Source organism: Homalodisca vitripennis, chromosome 4 (assembly GCF_021130785.1).
Source record: "Homalodisca vitripennis isolate AUS2020 chromosome 4, UT_GWSS_2.1, whole genome shotgun sequence".
Taxonomy (NCBI): Eukaryota; Metazoa; Arthropoda; class Insecta; order Hemiptera; family Cicadellidae; genus Homalodisca; species Homalodisca vitripennis.
Genome location: NC_060210.1, coordinates 152,609,428 through 152,629,351, shown reverse-complemented (window position 1 = coordinate 152,629,351; position 19,924 = coordinate 152,609,428). Strand labels below are relative to the sequence as shown.

Here is a 19,924-nt window from a genome sequence, read left to right as displayed (position 1 = left end):
GAATAAATTAAGTACTGTTTAATATTCGTTAAATAACTGGTTGTTTTACCAATGCATATACTTTACACTAAATTTAGTTTTAGTTCTAATATGCGCCATGATTAAATAAAATTTGCAAGTTATGCAATTTTTTTATTAATTTTTGATGACTATACATAAACTAACACAACAGTTGTAGTAAAAAAAGTAGAAAATTCATTCACTTTTACTAATGCCATTTTCAACCTTTTATTCCAAATATTAGTTTTTAGTTAACAACCATATGTATAAATTAAACATTTAGTATAATTCGTATTAATGTTTAAATATTTTGTCAATGCCTGGATGGGTGATATTTACGTACAACTTGACCTACGTGTACAGCCCTCTACAGTATCTACTTCTATTATGCCAAAACGTTTAGTTTTGTTTAAAAGTCTCAATAGAAGTTCCAAAGGTTCGTAGTATTGTTACCTTAATGCAAGCTTGTTGTCACACGAGGCGTAAAAACATTTACTTTATATATCTGTTCAGAATCTATGAAAATAATATGAAAAATTTACAACATCCCGACCTTTGACAAAGTAATATAATTTGTCTATATTGAATTTACTATTTAGTATACATTTTTTTTTGTACTGTTATAGTAGTTAAGATTTAATAATATAAATCTAGAATTAAAAGTAAAGGTATCATTATTATTTCAATATGAAAGTATTTGTTCCCATTACGAAAATATATTAAGAGTTAACATTTTCATGTTTCCAGTTGAGAAGAGTATCAAGATTTACAGAGGAAACAATAGAACTAACCAAAAAGGCAGTGAGCTACGTACAAACTTCAGGGCAGCCACCTTCCAAAGTGGCATCTAGCGCAGATAAAATTGTTATGTGGGCAATGGTATTAATTTTTATATATAGTTTATTTAGTGATAATGTAATATTTCAGTCTATATTTAAGTAAATGTTGTATAGTATCAGATCTGAAAAACTTTCCTTTCCTCAGAATAAATATTGTGTTTGGCTTTTTAGTCAAATTTTCTAGTTTGCAATTCAGTTTCATATATTCTTTAAATGTAAATACTCCAACATATTTAACCCTATCAAGAATTCCCTTTGTTAAGAACATAATTCAACATACAAATATAATTCAAAAAATATTATTTCAAAATTTGCATTCTTTAGTTAGAAAACACATATTAAAATAATTATTATCTTTGGTTTCGGTTTCTCATGAAATTTCGTATTAAAACTTTAACAAACTAAATATTTTTCAGATAAATTATCCTCCGCTACAACATGTGTAATACTTGTTAATAATTACTTTTTATCCATCTGTATAGTAATGTTTTTTGTAAATGCAAAGAGAAACAATTATATAATTACATCTATTTACACACAAATTTAATCGAAATTTTATGTTTATATTTATACTACTACTAAGATAAATTAAAAAAAATAATAATAATAAATAATAAAAGTAGTTTAGTTTTTTTTTTACAAATATCTAGGCTATTATGCTTATGATTACATAGATTATTACAGAGGACCAAATGACAGTCAATAGCTATGGAGTACAATTAAGAATTCTTAGAAAATATAAAAACTAAAAAAAAAAACTAATTAGTTGGAATATTTACTAAGAGGAATTCTAATAAATTAGTTGCAATCTTATAAATTTTAATTAAAGTTATATATCATCTTCTATGTGAAAACATTAGGAATTTATAGGAGTTTGGTCATATTATTTATATTTATTAAAAAAAAAAAAAAAAACACCATTGTTTTCATTCAAACTTCTTTGATTTTCACAGAAAAATACATAAAAAACGAATTATGTTTTTATATTAATATAATTTTTAATGTTATGACACAGGTGTGCGTATCAGCAAAGTATCACCTCTAGTGTGCTTATAATACGAACGCTTGTCCTTGAGAATGATTTTACATAGCAATAATATGGTGTTCGTGTTCATTAATGACCGCGCTTTTGACAGTGTTCATAATTTATTCAAAGTTTTGTCAATATTTTATAATTATTTCACTAATAGAAACCATCCTAAAACATCATAACACCTATAATTCATCACAATGTCACAAAAATATAAGGGGAAAATACTTGAATCTGTACTGAAAATCGTCTTTTTGGGTCCTCAGGGCCGGATAATTGTTCAGGCGGCAATTTTTTCACGGAAATCCAATTTTTCTTATCAGAGCCATGACATAAGCCCAAAAAACCCGGGTAACCTAACTTCACCTGGGCTACAGTGTGCAAACCCTTTTTGAAACGCTCCCCCCTCCTCCCATGGCGTTCAAGAATGGCTAATGACCCTTTTGTTACAAACTCTCGACGTAGAACATTGTCAAAAAAAAAAAACAATTCCGCAACAAGTACCACGTCCATGATCCGCAAACTCGGTTCCGCCATTTTGGATTAGGACTACATACGGAATTTCTATAAACGACGTTCACCTTGCACTCCCAAGAGTTATCACATAAGCCCTTCACTTTGGAAAAAAGTCCAGCCGTTCAGAATCGCTGCGAATCATCTCTATTCAATATACCACCATCGACACCCCAAAGCAACAGGAAACAGCGCACGATAGTTTTTAAACTCTCTCCGGTGGACCATGTTCAATAGAAAAACCCTACACCAGGTTCAACTGTTCTCCTATCCGCGAGGATCGTGACGCCAACTTGAGTATCTCTCGAAGTAAAGGCCATTTCACACTGGCATCCATGGACATCCACGGACGGGAATGGAAAAAAATTGCTTAACATGTATTTTAATGGGACCATTCAAACTGGCGTACATGGACATCCACGTATGTCCTAGGACGCCTTGGACGCGTCCACATAGATCGCTCTCGGAGCGATCGGCTTGGAACATCCGAGTGGACGCGCATGCGCATTCGACCCACAAATCAATGCGTTCTCGACTACTAATCGCTTTCCGGCAGTTTGTATCCTTTTTCAAGATGTCTTTATCAATAATTGACAACACTTCTTCGAACTCGTCCTTATTTAATCTAAAATAGGTCTTGAACCTGTCGTCATCCAACTTGAGATCGCGTATTAAATGGTGGTACTCACCAAACTTTTCTCGTTTTTTGTTTATTGGGTGAACCCATTTAGATATATTTGTAAGACTGTACAACATTACTGTTTCTTCTTCACTACTGCTATTTTCACAATCAAGCCACGGTACGTCTTTACAAAACCCATCACTACACCACGGCACGTCAGAAGACATCATCTCTTTGTCGAAGACTGACGTTTGTAAGAGTAGACGGGGGAAATGACACATCTACTACAAATATGTCCACATGCAGTGTGAAATGGCACGTCCACGGAGTCCATGGACATCCATGAACATCCTTGGACGCTGTGGATTGCAGTGTGAAAAGGCCTTAAGGGAGCTAGCGACTCGGTGGCAAACCTAGGATGTCCCCTATGGAGCACGGATATTCCCCATTCTGGCTTCGGTGCTCTTACCGTCTGGGCTCCAGTCTGAAAGGACCATTTTTGACTTCCCCCCTCATCCTCTCCCGTGCATCGAATCAAACGTCCAAGGTCTGATTGTTCATGTGGGAACTCCAGCCTACAACGACCACCGGTCAAAACCCGTGTCAAAATCGTCCCTAGGTGTGCTCGTTGGTATGAAAATGGAAAATTTGACCAAACAAATTGACTTCTTTTTTAACACAATCATTTTGCTAGATATCTCTTTTTCAGACATAAATACTACAGAAATATTTAAAGTATGTTATTTACTACTATCGTGTACGAGAAAGGCAATGACCAACACGAATTACAATTTAGCAAGTCACTTCACTATTTTGTCTACATACAATTCCATCACATAACGTATAAAGCAATCTTCTTGCTTTTAATGTTTATTTCTACAATTGTCAAAATTGTATTGTTCTTGAATTAATTTCATAGAGTTTTGCCAAATATTTTGACAATTTCTAGAGTTCTTAAAGTTATTTTGTTGAATCATTCAGTAAATATTTCTTAACATTATGTTGCATATCGTAGGTTTTTACATTTTGCGTATTAAGTTAGAAACTAAATATAGTATACGATTAATATGCGTTTAAATTTTAATTGCTTTTGATTTTACACAAGTACTTTTACAATTTGTATAATATTCTCTAAAATACTATCAACTTACATAGAATCATATAAACGTTAAAACATTTCTTATAGTACTTGAAAAATTTTAGTATTTGAGTTTTAAGTTAAATAAATGGTTTGCAATGTTTTTTACAATTTCCAAATGATCCGATTAATTCCTGGACTTTAAAAGTTAAAACCAATTTATGCGCATGAATTTCGTAAGGTGAGAATTTACTGATTTATTAAAGTCTATTATGAAAACCTAATGAGATTTATGTTTTTTTTATATAAGAAATCAATTTTTTTATCCCAACGTGATAAATTTCTGATATTTGCATAGCAAATTTCAAGAATTTGTTAAATCTTTAAATATTTATAAAAATTAATAAATATCTCATAATATATATTTAGAAAAAAAAACTAATTTTTGAAAATGTTTTACATTCTTTTAGTGTAGAATAATCTAAATCTCTAAATATATAATTTACTAAATTAATTTAGTATTGTTTAACTCTTTGTGTATAAATTTTTGCTATTTCTACAGCACATTTAATTGCATAAGTAAAACAGTAATCATATTATATTTGTAATAACCAGAAACATTTTTATTTTGTATATTTTTGGTACTTCAATTAAAAATTTTGTTGTATTTATAAAATTAAGTTTGTTTGAGAATTATAGAATTTAGTTGTTTTATAATAGTTAGATAATTTATAGAATCGTCTAAAAATCTTTTTATAGACGATACTATATGAACGTAAATAACAATGTCTTGTAAGTTTGGAAAATATTTTGGGAATTTCAAGTGATTGTATATTATATTTATAAATTCTGTTAAGATTTTAAATATTAATTCTTTTAAAGAAATTCCCAAAAGAGAGCTTTTTTAGCAAAATTTTAAACTTTTCAATATTAAGATTGCTGTTTTTTCCTTTCCATGGTTTCTTTAAGTTTTCTGCACTTAGTATTTTGTAATGATAAATGGGGTTTACTTTAGCCAAACTTTGATAATTAAATTTATTCCGTAAAGTCCTATATATAGATATTTTATGGAGTAATGTTGTCGATTATAATGTTTTTAATATCTTGATTGTATGCAACACATTTCTCTTGATTCACGCTATTTACATGAGCTTCACTATTAAGTAAAATAGTTTTTGGTTAACAATTGTTTTTCATGAGACTTACAGAAACACATTTCAATATTCGTAAGCTTGTTGAATGAATTTAGTTGAATCTGAACAATTTTGGTATTTTTTGAAAATTAAAATTTATTATTACGTTAATTTTATCCCAATGTCTTTGAATTTGAGAAAAGTAGTGAGAAAAGAGTTTCGTTTTTGTAAATATATAAATATAAACTTTTGTAATTTTACAATAAATTTTGTAGAACTTATAAATTTTTAAATGGTATTACAGTTTAATTTTGAAACGATATTTTTTTACAATCCATAAAGATGTTCCATTCGTTTTTTGATGTCTCCTAAAAAGTCATAGGAACTCTTATAGACAGTATTTACATTTGAATTGTTTTGCCTCTGAATGAAACTGACATTCCTGTTGTTTATATATATATATATAAACAATTATATATTTTTGTTCCGATTCAGCCCTATTGGAAAATCATCTAACTTGTTTGTGTATACTCCTAAAAGGATTAACAAAAAATATTGTATATTCAATGGCATTACGATAAATTAAGTTGTATATTGAAAAAATATACCTGTTATAGTTTGTTTCAACTTTTTTACCTGCAGATTAAGTAAGTTTAAGTTTTTATTTCAAACATCCTCTACATTTCACATCACTCATGTTATACTTACACACTATCGGTTGGTCGAAGTGTGATTAAATGTACATGTAATGAAGTTAGATATTGTAATAACTTTTTAATAGACTTTTTTATCAAAACAGCCCAGATTGTTACAGATTAATCAAAGTTAAAAATTTTCGAATTAAAGACGTGTGTACAGGACAACGTCTGTCGGGTCTGCTAATATATATATATATATATATATATATATATATATATATTATATATATATATATATAATGCACATAAAACTCACATACATAAAATAAACACATTCATATATATAAATACATATACATTATGTTTATATAATAAGTATTATTATAGTTTATTGATTACAGGAAGATGAGGACTCTTATCCCATGAATGACATTTTGACGCAAAACACAGATATACCTGTAAACATTTCCAGTTTACTGTTTCGGAGCCTACAGAAACAAACAACACCAGGAGCACACATGGCACTTGCGGTAATTAACACTTTTTAATACTACTGATAGCAATTAATGTTGTTGTAAACTTAAAAAAAACTTACGTGGTGAGTACAGTCCTGATGCTATAGAGGAGTGAATCATGTGAGGAGGGCCTCTTGCCGCACTGTATACCTAACTACTACTTTTATTTTATTTCCAATTGTTCCAGGAGTCTTTAATCTAGGAAACAGTATTTTATAGCAGTTTTCAAATAACATTTCTATTTTAACTGATTAAAAGTATTGAAGTATTAATCTATTAACTTTAACTATTAGTTTATGTTGACATATTATAGTGTACGACATAACGTATTGTTATGTAGAATACTCATACTTTATTGTGTGACATATCGTACACTGCGTTAAAGTCGTTGAAGTCTTATCTTATAATAAATTAAAACATTTTTCACTACCCGCTGAACCCTTTCATGTAAACAAAATCTAAAGGGGAAAACTTGAAAATGAACGAGGAAGAGGAAAGATTAGTGATAAAAGATTGCTGGTTTGACCTTACCAACTACACTAATAATTCGTAGACTACAACACGTTTAATAGGTGGATCTACGTATTACCTGCTGTTATATATGGAAAATGTTTTTCAAATATAAATTTAGTTGAATTAGAAACCTTTATTGGCAGTTAACATGTAAAAATGGATTTTCGTTACATTAATTTATTTTCTGTAATAGTTCTTATTCAAAGATATTCCACTATACATTGTTGCTAACTTCATAGGACGATAGTATTTAAACATATTGATACGCACATCAAGTATTATAATCTAGTTTGGTTCTTTCATTCGTGTTTGTTAAATATGAATGTAGTTGTTAAATAAATTTAAATAAAGATAGGATGGTTTAGTGCTTTAAACCCCTAATATTTATACTTGACAAAGTTAAAACATCATTAAGTTTCTATAATTTTCAACTGGGTTCCTACAACATTTATGGTTGTTTGTTTTATGTTTCAGGTCACACGCCTTACGGATAACATATACTGGTGGCGTACTTCGGATATCAAATCAGATTTTGTATCAATTTCTCTTAACCGGCAATTTCAACAAAAAAGAATTGCAGTAACAGAACTTACTACGCCTCTCGACTTTAAAGTTAAATTAAACAAAGACGTGGAGAGTGTTACAGTTACCGGCATCACCACTCAGTTAGATCCCAACATGACTGAACTGGATCTGGAACTAACATTAAATATCCATAGAATCGACTGTCCTTCTAGAAGCCTTACGTCAATTAAGTTTAATTTCCCTCCAACTAACTCGTCTTTGCGAGCAAGTATATTTAGTTATACATAATTTTAAAATAGTATTTTAATGTTCGCCAACATTACTGAAATTTTAAAAATAGAATAATAGATCGGGATATACATTTTGTATTTGAAGAATAATGCGTGTAGCGCTTGAAAGTAGACTCATGAACAAAATAACTTTGTTTCACAAACTGCCCAAGTTTTACTTTTAGAAGTTTACTTTTAGTTTACTCCTATATTGAAGTATATAATTGAGTGATTGTTCGTAAAAATATTGGTTAAATGTTATTATATCTGGTTTTTCATTGCATTGTAATTTGTAAGACTAAATTGTTTGAGCTCCAAATAGTTTTAATGGTGCATTTTTAGACCACCCATGAAATTATATGAGTGGGTGATTCTTAGAAATATTTAAATTAATAAATGGGTTGTGTGATAGCTACGTACCACACAGAGGGAGAATGACGCAATGTGGTAAGCAGGAACATTCTTTTTTTAAGAAAATGTTTAGAAAAAACGAATTTATTATTGGATGATGTTGCTCTTTCATAGCTAGGCTTGTTGCAGTAAAAGTAATAAATCCATCACCATCGCTTCCATGCCTAATGGTCTCCTCTTCTGACCATTGCTTTCTTCCCTTTTGGTTACCTCACCTGTCGGGCCACCTACTCGCTAAATGGCCATCTTCACTGTACTATCGCCTCCTTGTCTAGTGATCACGTCCTCAATTCCACTGCCTCCTCGTCTTGAGATGACCTCCTCTGACTAGACGAAGGGAAATTGTTTAACCGCTTTTTCATATTGATTTTGTGTGGCATTGAAGTCACATGAATCTACAATTATCATTTTTGTGGTAGTAAAAAATTAATTAATTTCAACTGTACTTACAGATGTACCAAAACCTTTTTAAAGATATTATAAGTTAATTATAGTTTTCTTACTATATTAATATAAGAAACTACTTAACATGTTTCAAGCTTAGGATACTCAGTTATTCTATATTGTTATATATTATTATAAAACGATACATACCAATAACTAAAATTAGAAGATAAACTGCTAAAATGAAGTATCACTAACAGCATTTTTTTTAGAGAGGATGTTTATTTAAGAGGGTGGGTTTTCTTAGTTATGAAAATTATAGGAAGCCAGAAGTTTAGGGTGAATACTCCTTTGACAGCTTAAACTGGTAGATGCTGGAACAGAGACATCATTCTTGCACCAAAAAATGAATTAGTGCAAGGGATCCGAAATTTTAAAAGAGGTTCAGGGAGAAATGAATGAATATTTGTCAATGAATATAGTTAAGTGTACGGAACTTAGTACTTCATATTATGCGGAGTTTTGAATTCACTTGAAATGTCGGGTGTACCTTCACCTAAACTTCAATTGAAACTAAAAGTACCAGTAATTCTTATGCGAAATCTAAATCTTCCTTTGTAATGTAATGGTACAAGGATTCTGGTAACGAAATTGGAGGAGAATATATTTGGTACTACAATTTTAACAGGTGTTAGTAAGGGAAAAAGTGTTATCGTACCTCGTATTCCAATTATTCCCACCGATCTTCCTAAAGGGTCCAGTTAAGCTTATCTTTGATGTTACTATAATAAAGCACAAGGCCAAACATTACAGGTAGTAGTGGGAGTACATTTAGAAATCACGGAATTTACACATATTTGCACCTGACGGAAAAACTTATAATACAGTCTACGGTAATATTTTACACTGATACTCTACGGTTTATCTTTTTAAATTGTTAGAATTCAAATTCATTTATTTTTGTTGCAGTGATAGGTATTTTAACATATTATGTTGTTGTTACTTAATAAAGCATATTTTACGTTTTTGAAACTTTGTGTGTAGTAATTTTTGAGAATTGATAATCCTAGCTAAGGAATAAAATATTGTTATCATATGAATAATTTCTACAGTAATGATCTCCGATGTTTATTTAATAGCTTAAATGCGAGGAAAGCCGCGGGTAAAAGCTAGTAATATTATAAATGCAAAATTGCTTTTGTTTGCTTTTCGCCTTTTTATTTGCTATTACGCGTAAACTATTTGATTGGTTGTACTGAAGTTTTACATGGACATTCTTACGGCCTATTCTTGGACAATGAATATATGCCTATTCTTACTTAGAAAATCAATTGATGCTACGCTCCACTGGTCTTCAAAATAACTAGTCTTAATAAATGCGTTTAGTATTTAAACTCTTGTGCAACTAGCTATTCATATTTTTAGACACACTTTAATAAAATTCATTGGCACAATCTTTTACCTTGTTTATACACACACACACACACACACACACATATATATATATATATATATATATATATATATATATATATATATATATGTTTCATTATTGTTAATGAAATTAAATTCATTACACAAATTAAATAAGGCTATTGCCATTTATACAATTTAACGTAAATAACAAGTCATTTGACAGGTATTTGGTCTTCCGATCATATGTTAGTTTGCTTATTTAAACACATATGTGACAGATACGGCCAAATACAAAATAATTGAATCGGAAAAAAGTAAGCGCTCTGTGGTGTAATGGTAGCACATTCACCCGGCAAGTGAGAGATCCGGGTTCGACTCCCGGCGGAGCAAGTACTTTTTGTGATTCAATGTTTATTGAAATTATATATATATATATATATATATATAAGTAGATATGAATGTGAGGGTTCTAGCTCACTTTTGGGACAGTCAGAAAATCAACGTAAAATACTGTTTAAAGGACAATAAACTAATCTGTAACTCACGAATGAAAAATTAACCGAATCTATAGCTGTTTTACTGTTCATTGTAGGCTTCTAAATTTCTAAGCTGTTTTAATGAAAAAAATCCAGAAATCTCAATGAAAAATCTATAAACGGAAATAATGAAATTTGCTAACATTCGCTCAACAGAAAAATAAGGACGATTTTTACTGAATTTCTTTAATATCGTTCTTAATCACATCATTAGGCTAAAAAATTTCTCAGAAACCACAACACATAACAAATCGCGTTTGTAACAGCATTTTGAAAATCCATATTGATAAATTATATCGTTCTTTGAACTAGAAATATTTGTCAAACTCTTTGTTGTATCAATGACATAAATAGGTTATTTGCTATAAATTTCTTTGGGGTTGTAATACATTTCCATATTTTTGTAGTAAACTTTCTTAAAATCTTGATACATCTGATACATGATTCTGAAAAGACCACCGGAAATGTTTAAATTTTGTAATTCATCTGGATAATAAGAACCATTCAATTTTACTCTGATATTTTTAACATTCAAACTATCAAACTTTGAAGGATTTTTCTCTTGATTATTCTGTCTATCTGTTTGAAAACCTATGATAACGAACTTGGGATTGAAGATATTTCTATAAATATTGTGGTATCGAACGAATAAGTTGTTCCGGAAATACCTTTTTTGCTCAATACATTGCCAATCTAGAAAATTAAACGTGATGTTTGAGATTTTATAATTTCATCAATCAACTGAATTTTACTCGTGGTTTTGTAATCAATCATCGGAACTCTAATGAAAAAACTCGTTTAATTGTAATTTTGCCATCAACAGGCATAACATTTCTCCAGTTGCAGTCTTCAGAATCACATCATCGTCTTTCTGCTCTTATAAAACTTAGATAAAATCCTCCTTTATAGATCGGAATAGTAACATTTTCAAAAAATCCTAAGCCGAAATGTGCTAAATCACCGACCGCTTCAAATTGTCCAAATTTAAAAGTTGATTCAAAACTGTTTGAAAATACATCACTTTTTGAATACGAAATAGTTCCTTTAATTGTGCTTAATTGACCACAGTTTTCGACTTCTTCTATCAATTTATTGTGTTTTCTTACTTCAATCTTAGAAAATAAAAACGGTATAAAATTATCGATTATCTAACATTATCAGTTCCAAGATATGCTTGACCATCTTGTTTTGTTAAAGTTCCAGAAATATAAAACTGGAAGTTAGACGAGCAAAAGTTATCTCCAAAATCAATATTAAACTCAGTTCTTTTATTCGGGTTCATTCAAATGTTGTTTACTAATTGGATAGAAATTTTTAAAACTCCGCCCTTTCAATATCACTAGCATATTTTTCTGTAGTCCGCCATTTAATAAGAGAAAATTTAGAAATTTTAAAACATCGTGTATCATTTTTTTCATCGATCTAATGTACGTTTTTATAAGAAAAGATATAAATTTTAGTAAATAATTAAAAAGATTAGAGTCATTTTTAATGATCTACTTCGTCATATTCAGGATTCTCTTCCTTAAATTTTGCGATCTCGGTCACATATTTCAATAAAATCTGCACAGGATAGTAACCGCTATCTATAATATTGTTCCAATCAACTGTATCTTTATTTTCATCCAATAAAACTTTATACTCAAATGTTGATAGAGGCAAAGAACAGACATATGATCTTTTAATTGATAATGTATATTTTCTTGAATGAACTCTGATGATAAAGTTTGATATTTAGCAATGTTTATACCAATTCAATTTGTTTACGTATAATCTCATCATTATCTTCGGATAAATTCATATTTTTGAGAAATATCATCCCAATGTTCTTTTTTCAAATCTCTTTCGTGTTGCATTATAAAAAGATCGAAAAGCACTGTAATGTCCCGCCATCTCTATTTTTTTAAGAAAAAATTTCAAGTTTTTATAAATTGGCTCTTTTTTGCGTTACATTCAGCACATTTTCCAGAAATTCTTTTAACCTCCATTGATATTTGCGTAATATTTTATATCATTTGTTGCAGTTTTTGCCTTACACCTCACACAATATATGAGCGCCATTTATAAAGGAGAAATTTTGTCATCATAGCCGCCTAATCCATTAAATCTGATGTCGATGGCTCTAAAAACTTATAACAACATCTTCTTTAAATTTATTAAGTTTTTCTTCTAATTTTTGAAATTTGACAGCATAAGAATCATTGTATTCAACAAATTTATGACCAATATTCTCAAAAAGTTTTCGTAGCATCTAAACTAAACTTATCAAAAAGACTCTTTAAATCTAGTAAGTTTTTCATTAATTTCACCAACATCGTCTACTGATCTTTTACTTCTTTCATCAAGTTTTTCATAGACTTCTGTTGTAAAATCTTTAACATGCTGTTTATGATTCTCATAATTTTGTTTTAGTTCATTAAACATTTTTAATAGGATCTTCTAATTGAATCATTACAACAACATCAAATGGATTAATTTCCTTTACTAACACTGCTAATTCTTTTTCCTTTAAAATCTAAGGCATTTTTAACATTCGGATCATGTAAATCAACAATATCGATGTTTTCTGATAATTTTAGAGGTTTTAAAATTTGCTCTTTAACAACAACATCATGTTTGTCAATACCAGGTCGAAACACCGACAATTCTTTTTTTATTAGCCAAAACTAACATAATTCTTTTCAACTTTGATCGCTTTCAGTAATTTCATCAGCTTTTTCGATGTGAGACATTAAATTGGTAAATAATTTTTTTTACACCATCATCAACTTCTTTTTCCAATGTTTTTATTTTATCAGCAACTTTCATTTGAACTCATGAAATTTGCAAGTTTGTTATCATATTCTGCTTTAAAATCTTCAATCTCGACAGCAAACATATCTGAATCTGGAAGGTTTTGTAATAAATTTTCTAACTTGTTATCAAACTCATTTCTCAAACTATCAAAATTCAAACTATTATCTACATTTTGAATAATTTGTGTTCCAAATACGTCAAAAATATTTTGTGAATCCATATTTTATTAAGCAATAAATTTGTTAACAACTTCTTTAAAATCTTTACCATTACTCAGTTTCATTCAACACAAAAAAACACATAAATCACCACAAATTGGGGGATCTTTATAGTCTTGAATCTGAGAATCATTGTAGTAGACGCTTGATTTTTTCAAATATTAATCAATTCTATAGGTGGTTTGTCCTCAATTCTTCCATACGAATCAAAATAACATGCATTCTTATCATTTTTATAATAACAAATCCAATGCGTTCCCACTTCCCATAATCGAGTCTAAATTCACAATTCCACATTCAAATTTCTTTAACTTTTTCAGGTAATGTATCTCTCATGAAGATTCCTCTAAAATGTTTAATATTTTTGCAGATTTCTTCCAATTCCCCGAATGTTAAAGGTTTAAATTTTTTTTTTCAATGTTTGATTTCACGTAATTCAAAGTTTTTTTCATCTAATCCAGATCCTGTAACATCTTCCAACTCTTTAATCTAACCAATTTAAAATGTTTCGAACAATAGTAATCACATCCTTTTTAACGATTGGAGCAGCTTTACGAACATAAGGAACAACATTTTTAACAACTGGAATATTTTCTCCAAAATCTAATAAATCTTTCAAAAGTCCACCATTTTTAAGTTCTTTCAACTGATTATAAGAAAATTCTATTCTGGTTCCTTTATTGTTTTTCTTATGTTTTTTCGAGTTTATTGTATTTGTCTATTTGTTAAAAATATCTTATCTTCGCCATTTTTTTAGTTGATCTATTTTAAATTGAATACTAACGGGTATTTTTCTTCTTAAAAGCGGATTTTTATTTTTTCTTTCTGTTTTTGCTGAAGTTTACGTTCACCTCCATTTATATAGTTAAAAATTTCAAGTTCTCTTCGATTCCCATTCCTAGTTTTCTCTTCAAAAACATTGCTCCAGCTGTTGGAAGCGCAACAAATCTTTCACCTAAACTAGCATCTTTTGATTAAAAATCTATCCATTGCCTTATCTTGCAAAACTTTATCTGCGATATGTCTGGAATTTGTGTCTCTATGTTTTGCATAAAAAATATCGTGTTCCATAGCAGCATTTATACCAGGATCTCCTCTTTTTAGTCTTTTTTCGAGTTTTGTGCCAGGCCCCAGATACTGATAAGTTGGTACGTGTAATTCAAAAGGTAAATTGTTGATTAAAATCATTCAAAAGTCCGCTACCTTCAATCATAGATGAACTTATTGCTGGCAAAACTCGCTTTAAATATTTAATTCCATCAGGTTTTTTCAATCATTTCGTCAAGTTTGTTCGAAATAAAATCTTTAATTGCTTTCTTTTCATTCAAAAAATTGTTATTTCCAGCCTTCTCTTGAGCATAAATATAATTAATAATTCCATCGAGTTTTGTCAAATCGTCGATATATCTGTACTCAATCTTATTATCATTGTATTTTCTTACACCTGATCCTGCGATTCGTTTTTCCCAATTGGTTTTAATTAATTTCATATATTTTTTACCTTTACTTGACTTAGGCTTCTTAGTAGATGGATCATTATTTTTGTAAATTGAGTCCAGATTCCCATAAAATTTCTGTATTACTTTTTCAAATCTTCTTCAGAATATAAATTATCTTTTGGAGCGTCATAGTCTGTTAATAATCTCCATAAACCTTGAGTTCCCTTCATATGTTTTTTCATTAATAATGATATCATTATGTTCAAAATTCACGGGCAAATTTCCAATCATAAAACTTTTCTTTTTTGTATCCCAATACAAACCAAATTTATCATCTTTTACTCTAGGAAGAAATTTTTTACCAATTTTACCAATTATTATATCCGTCGTTCCAGGACTTATTGGTTCAACTATGGTAGAGTCTTCAATGATTCGAGGTCTAAATGGTGTTGAAGATGGTAATTTTGGCAATTCAAAACTCTTCTACTTCAGATTCTGGAATCGAAATATCAGCAAATTGTCGTACAACTGGAACCAAATTCATTAAATTTTGATTATCGCTTAAAACATTTTCAATTTTGCCCTCAACATTTTTTATTGCAGAAGTTACAGGTTGATTAATTTTTTGAATAAGTTCTTGTTCTTCTTCATCCATTCGAATCTGTTCTTTAAATTCTTTGATTAATTTCTTTTCTATTTGATCAAGTTTTTTTGCTTCTTCTGAAGTTACGTTCGCCATTTATTTAGGAAAATTTTGAAACGTAAACGTGGAACGTGGAAACGTGAACACGAAACGTGGAAACGAGAACACGAAACGTGGAAACGAGAACACGAAACGTGAACACGGAACGTAAAACGTGAACGTGGAACGTGGAAACGTGAACACGAAACGAGAACACGAAACGTGGAACGTAAAACGTGAACACGGAACGTAAAACGTGAACGTGGAACGTGGAAACGTGAACACGAAACGTGAAAACGAGAACACGAAACGTGAACACGGAACGTAAAACGTGAACACGGAACGTGGAAACGTGAACACGAAACGTGGAAACGAGAACACGAAACGTGAACACGGAACGTAAAACGTGAACGTGGAACGTGGAAACGTGAACACGAAACGAGAACACGATAACGTGTAAAGAACGTAAAACGTGAACGTGAAACATGAACGTGAAACATGAACGTGAAACATGAACGTGAACGTGGAACGTGAACGTAAAAACATGAAAACAACTAGATTATCACACGTTTATATTGGAAAATTTATTCAAATATTTGCCATTTTTAGGCTTCAAAGTTAGATTAATAGTTAAAAATCCGTAGTCTTCCTTCCAAATTTTATCACATAACTCAATAAAGTGGTTAAAACTCATATCAGATCCCACATAATTGTTATAAATCTTTCTCGAATAGTGATCATCTTGCTTAAAAATACACAACATATTCAGGTTATTTCTTATAACTTGTTTATCAACCTTTGAAAAGCATTGGGAAAGATAGATACAAGATATGTTTTTGTGACGAGACATTACGAAATATTCCTTAATTACGTCCTGATTTTCCAAAATACAATCATCAAAAACGATTAACGAATTGGGTTTACATTCGCTTAACGGAACTATGTCCTCAGAAGCATTATAAAAATGTGATATTTTCTTACTTAAGTTCTCTCAATGTTTTCAAATCTTTCTTGTAATTTTTTATAGGCGTCATGTTCTAAAGATTTACTAAAAACATACAAATTGGAATAAGGAATCAACCTATTGTAGATAAAATTCAATAATAAAGTTGTTTTTCCACATCCACTTGAACCAACAATTAAACATCTGATTGGTTGATCTTTCTTATTTTCTTCAAACGTTTGAAGTTTTATCTGATCTTTTTGCTTTAAAAAATTTCTCCATTTAAATAGAAGATTTTCATCTTGAAGCAACGCTTGCGAAAATGAAGCTGTTCAAGTTGACTTCAGAAAGCTCTAAATTAGTTTTAAACTTGGAACATCCTATACACTTAGAGGAAGAATCAAATTATTTTATCGGTTTAAGCGGTTTTTATTCTGACAATTTTGTAATAAATATTAGTGAAAGTTCTCCTTATTGCATAGGATTTAGTGAGAAGAACATAACAAAATACTATGGTTTAAACAAAGGATATTTTACTTTCGATCAAATAAAAAATTCCCTTAAAAATTATCTGAAAACATTCAAACAATCAGATAAATCTTTAAACTTTGACGAAAACAAGTTTGAAAATGCAAAAAAATTATCTCTCTAATAAAATTCAAATAAAATCACCAGTAAGAATAATGTTTTCAGCAATTATTGTAGAATTGTTTTAGGGTTTGTTCAAGAAGTTTAAACTATTGAGCCAAATCAGGTATATTTAGGAAATTAAAACGCCAAAAATTTAGACCGTTCGATGTAATTGAAGTGCACTGCAATCTCGTTGAAACCTAGTTTTGAAAAATCATACCGAACATTTACACAAAGAATCTGAAATTTTGTACACATTTTTCCCAAATGTTGCTTATGGATCAAAAATCAGTGAAAAACCGAATGAAATCGATTTATATTCCAATTAGAAAAAATATTAAAAGAATTCAAAAAAATCGTTCTAACTATACAAGACTCTGAGGGAAATTTATTAATAATGAAAGTAAAACAACAATATATTTAAGATTGACAAAAGGATTAAAAAATGGACCCCAAAATATAAAAAAAGCTTCGAAAACATACAATTCTGAAGGTAGGGGTGATTCGCCCCGCCTTCAAACTTTCAAAAAAACACTGTTTTCATTAATGAATCTGGGCTTTATTCTCAAAATAAAAAATTACTAGTTAAATTTCTTTTCTATCTAAAATGGAGACAGTTGTAGATCCAATAAATAATCAACTTATATTCAATAATAAAGACATTGTAACGATTGTAGACGAAATCAATGTTAATCTGGTTTAAGGCTAAAGATGTTTGTGTGAAATATTAGGTTATGAAAAAAACAAAAAACGCAATTAAATTAAATGTTGATGATGATGACAAAATTCAATATTTTTACTTAAAAAACAAGGGGCTATTCGAATGGCCCCTTAACAATCTTCATCCTGACACTGTTTTTATCAATGAATCTGGCCTTTATTCTCGAAATAAAAATTTACTAGTTAAATTTCTTTTCTATCTAAATGGAGTCAGTTGTAGACCTACTCAATAATCAACTTAGATTTGAAAACAAACATATCTTTACCAATTGTCCGATGATAATAATGAATTTTGGTTTAAAGCAAAAGATATTGCAGGAAATATTGGAATTTAAAAATACGATTGAAAGCGATTAGAGATCACGTTAAGAAAAATATAAAAAAAAGCTTCGATAACATAGATTTTCAGAAGGGGGGAACGAATCGTTCTTACCTTCAAACTTTCAAAAAAACACTATTTTTATTAATGAACCGGGCATATATTCTTTAATACTGAAATCTAAAATGAAGATTGCAAGAATTATTTCAAAATTGGGTTTTAGAAGAAGTTTTACGAGTATTAGAAAATATGGCGAGTTACAAACTTGAAAAACAAGATTAAATATTTAGAGGATGAAGTAAAACACTTGCAAATTAAAGATGAAATGAAATCATTGAAAATAGAGAATCAAGAATTGCGAATGGAATTAATGAAGAGAGATATGGTATGTAAAGATTTTGATAAGAAAAAGCACCATGTTTTTGTATTAATTAAGAAGAATCACATGTGGGAATGGCCTTATTACGTTATCAGAGCTCAGAAACGAGAAATACCAAACCGATTTAAAATACATCTAAAAATAAATTATCCTGAATTAGAGATTTTGTTCATTGATGACGAACCAAATTCTATCAATCTGTTAACCAAATGAAAGAATCTTTGAATATTTTATACAAACGGAAATCATTTTACTACAAATATGGCAGAATCTCGACTGATTTATAGAATATCTAAATTACACGATGAAAATGTTAATAAATTTTATTAAAACTCTCGAATTATGATATTTTGTTTGTAAATGTTTTTGAAGATAAGGTAACCATTGAATGATTCGTCCACACTCGCAAAGAGTCGGTTTCTTTTGACTTTCTCGTTTAATTCTTCTAGCACAATCTCTACAAAAAGCCTTCTTGTTATGTTTACTATAATGCCAATCGTAAAAATTTGGAAATATCCTTAATTTCTTTACAAACGCAACATTTTTTCTCTTCTAACGTTAATTTTTCTAATTTATCGTATAATTCTCTTGCATATTTTTTATGACAATCCTTACAATAATAGTATTAATCCATCTTTGGTATTCTTATTTTTTATGAAAAGCTTCAAAATCTTTAAATTCTTGCACCTTGAACATTTCTTTTGAGCCTCCATTTATATAGAAAAAAATCTTTGACTTTCTCAAATTCATATTCATAAAACTTTCCGGTTATTTCTTTCATTATTTAAATCTTTTATACTATAAGTTACAGGATCTGTGTTATTAATTTGATAAATCACAAAGATTTCTCTTGACCAATTGTTCTTATATTTGTTCGAATAATGTTTGTTTTTTACTAACAATTTTACATGATCATTGACTTTAAATTTAGTTTTCGTGTGAATTTTGGTGGAACATACTTAAAAACGACTCTAATAAATCTTTTTCTGCATCTTTATCTACGTCTTTAGGCTTCATTTTTGATTGTGCTGTGAACTGTATCGTTATAATTGTTTACGATTTTTTGAAGAATATCGATCATTTGAAGTTTTTATTAATCTCAAAAATAACTTTCATCCTCTCATTTTGAGTCTGTTATATCTCTCTACAATACTTGATTTCTCTTTCGTTTTTCAGTATGATAAATCTTAATGTTGTATTTCCTCAAAAACATCGTTAAAATTCTTTATTTTTAAACTCTAAACCCTTATCTGTATGAAGTAGGTTAGGAGGTTTGTGATTGATCCTTATGGCATCTTTTACTATATCTTCGAAAGCTTTTGAAATATCCTTTGCCGTTTTTTTTCTTTTGATAGCTCTTGACCAAGCATATTTTG

The 19,924-nt window shown here is 29.6% G+C and overlaps 1 protein-coding gene across 7 annotated transcripts in view; it reads left to right on the top strand.

The window, feature by feature from the left end:
* The window catches only part of LOC124360348 (polycystic kidney disease and receptor for egg jelly-related protein-like), a 202,855-nt gene that overhangs the window by 104,826 nt on the left and 78,105 nt on the right, over window positions 1-19,924 (top strand). For all 7 annotated transcript variants that reach the window (XR_006922237.1, XR_006922234.1, XR_006922235.1 and 4 more), the window contains 3 exons: window positions 748-879; window positions 6,255-6,383; window positions 7,356-7,670. Coding sequence is in view for 4 of the 7 variants with exons in the window: in XM_046813902.1 (XP_046669858.1) it covers window positions 748-879; window positions 6,255-6,383; window positions 7,356-7,670 (576 nt within the window). In the remaining 3 variants the exon portion in view is untranslated. The remainder of the gene's footprint in view (window positions 1-747; window positions 880-6,254; window positions 6,384-7,355; window positions 7,671-19,924) is intronic.